The sequence below is a fragment of the Leucoraja erinacea genome, chromosome 1 (assembly GCF_028641065.1).
Source record: "Leucoraja erinacea ecotype New England chromosome 1, Leri_hhj_1, whole genome shotgun sequence".
Lineage (NCBI taxonomy): Eukaryota > Metazoa > Chordata > Chondrichthyes > Rajiformes > Rajidae > Leucoraja > Leucoraja erinaceus.
The window spans coordinates 88,105,381-88,107,958 of NC_073377.1; the positions used below are offsets into that span (position 1 = coordinate 88,105,381).

Sequence of the window (2,578 nt, forward strand, 5' to 3'; positions counted from 1 at the left end):
CGAGCATTTTACACTCAGTTACTAGAATGCTGCTTTACTGAAGATAGACACAAACATTGGAGTAACTCAGCAGGTCAGGCAACATCTCTAGTGAAAAGGAATTGGTGATGTTCCGGGTCGGTACCCTTCTTCAGACTGCTTTTCCTATTTGTGTTTGCAAAAATATTATAGCGCATGGAAAAATGGAAGCCTGGAGTCCTTTGATCTCAGGACCGTGTATACAAATATCATGATATGGGAATTGTGTTCAAAAAGTAGAATTAACAGGAAATAAATGTAATTAGCATTGTGCAAAGACATCCTTTTACCTGTTAGAATTTGATTGCTGAATAAGAATATTGGACGCACAAAATATCGTGCCTTAATAGTTCTGTCATTTCCATTGTATTCTTCTGCTGCTGTGAATATACTATAAGGAAGAAAATACATTCTACACTATGTTAATGCAAATAAAAGACAACTTTAACCGAGGTTCCACAATAAGAGTTAAGCACATATACAATGAGCAAAATGCCATGCCAGGTCCAAACAAGCAGGCTGTTTAAAATAGCCAAGTGTTGCAAGGGAACAAGTTCAAGGATCAGTCTGAAGAAAGGTCTTGACCCGAAATATCACCCATTCCTTCTCTCCAGAGCTACTGCAGCATTTTGTGTCTACCTTCAACTTAAACCAGCATCTGCAGTTCTTTCCTACACAGGTTCAAGGATTTGACTAGTAAAACAGGAAAAGGCTCATTCATCTGTTTAGTTATAAATCAGTTTTATTGGCAAGAAAGAGAACAAAACAATACTTGTCTCGGTATGCAAGGGATCCAGTTTACAGCAGCACACCACTCTCTCTCTCTCTCCCTGCCTCCGTCCGTGGCGCTGATCGTGACTCAGCCCGTCAGTGAACCCCTCGGCAAGAAAGAGAACAAAAAGAAAACTTGTCTTGGTATGTGCGGGGTCCAGTTTTACAGCAGCACACACCTCTCTCTCTCTCTCTCTCTCTCTCTCTCTCTCTGCCTCCATCCGTGGCACAGATCGCGACGAAGCCAGTCGGTGAATCCCTCTCGTACATGAATTTGAAGTAACCTGGCTTACTGGCGCCTGCCTTTATACAGGTAAGAAATCAGCTGTTGAAATAACTGCTGGTAAGTCCTGGCCAATAGTGCTGCTCCCAAATTTAAACTATAACCAATGGCAGGGGACTGCATCCCAGCAAGACCCCCTCACCCTTTGGGAAACAAAGTGCTATCAGCCGCAGACTGGCACGTAAAGCAATACACAGCGCTACAGACTTGTTGCGGAAAGGTAATACACACAGCGCTGCCAGTTTGGCGAGCAAAATTTTGAACAAAGCGCTGTCAGCTTAATGCGTGGGAATTTAAACAGAGAGCTGTCGGCTGCAGCGCTATGGGTTCTAAATATAGCTCTACCGGCCACAGCGCTGTGGGTTTTAAACATAGCGCTAAGGCCACAGCACTATGGGTCACAGACTGTTCTGGCAAAATTCTCATATAATATTCCACCCCTCGAACATCCACCATCCTCCCGAGGGATTGTAGTCGCGGTACTGTTCTCCGACCCTTAGAATCTTCTCTACGGCTTCCAGGATGTGGTCAGCGAGGTTGATGATGTTCTCTTTTATCCCGCTCAGGGTTAAACCAGCCACCGAATCTGTATGACCACATATGGTACAAATTAACTTGTTTTGTCGGAGGTCACAAACCTTAATGCGGTCATCAATACCATCTGAGATAATCTGATCGCTTGTGTCAGTAAACATTGCTGCCAGTACTTGGTACCTGTTTTGAAACTTATGGATTGCAGCCTTTTTCCGAATGTCCCATAGATTCACTGTTTCGTCATCGCTTCCTGCACAGACCAACTGTGGTCCCCGTCGGGCTGGATAACATGAATTCACAAAGGATGTGTAACCTTTAAGCCTCTTGATTCTTTCATCCATTTCATTGTCCCACACTGCCACAGTTTTGGCTGTTGATGCTGGAAAAAGCATGCTGCCATCTGTATTATAATGCAATTCCATCACTGCTCCACTGTGACCTTCCAATGTAGCATAATTATTGCAGTCGCCATATACAGTATATTCCAAAACAATACAGCTCGATCAAATCCTGCAGATGCCAGTGTTGGTCCATTCGAGTGAAATTTACAACAATAAACTTCTCCCTCAGGACTCATTAAAAGCATTAGGGGAGCTTGAACACTCAAGTTTCTTGGTCCCACCTGCAGCATGGCCTGCTGTGGGCTCCCCTGCACCGAAGGCAACAGGTTGTTGCGGAGGTGCTTGGCCTGCACCAGCGCCATCTCGTTTGCTATTTATTTTTACCAAACATTTTTTATTCTATTCGTCAGTCATTTGGTGTAGTCCTGTGGACTACACCAAATGTTGCAAGGGAACAGGTTCAAGTATCTGATTAGTAGAACAGGAAAGGGCTCACTCATCTGTTTAGTTACAAATCAGTTTTATTAGCAAGAGAGAACAAAATCAATACTTGTCTTGGTATGCTCGGGGTCCATTTTACAGCAGCACACCTCTCTCTCTCTCTCTCTCTCTCTCTCTCTCTCTCTCTCTC

At 44.0% G+C, this 2,578-nt stretch overlaps 1 protein-coding gene across 1 annotated transcript; it reads right to left on the minus strand.

Moving 5' to 3' along the window:
• Positions 1-1,009: 1,009 nt before the first annotated feature.
• On the minus strand, positions 1,010-2,309 carry LOC129698934 (U5 small nuclear ribonucleoprotein 40 kDa protein-like). The gene is given in 2 exon segments (XM_055638459.1): positions 1,010-2,082; positions 2,085-2,309. Coding segments are annotated over 2 exon segments (813 nt in total). The 3' UTR covers positions 1,010-1,494.
• Between the last annotated feature and the right edge of the window lie 269 nt (positions 2,310-2,578).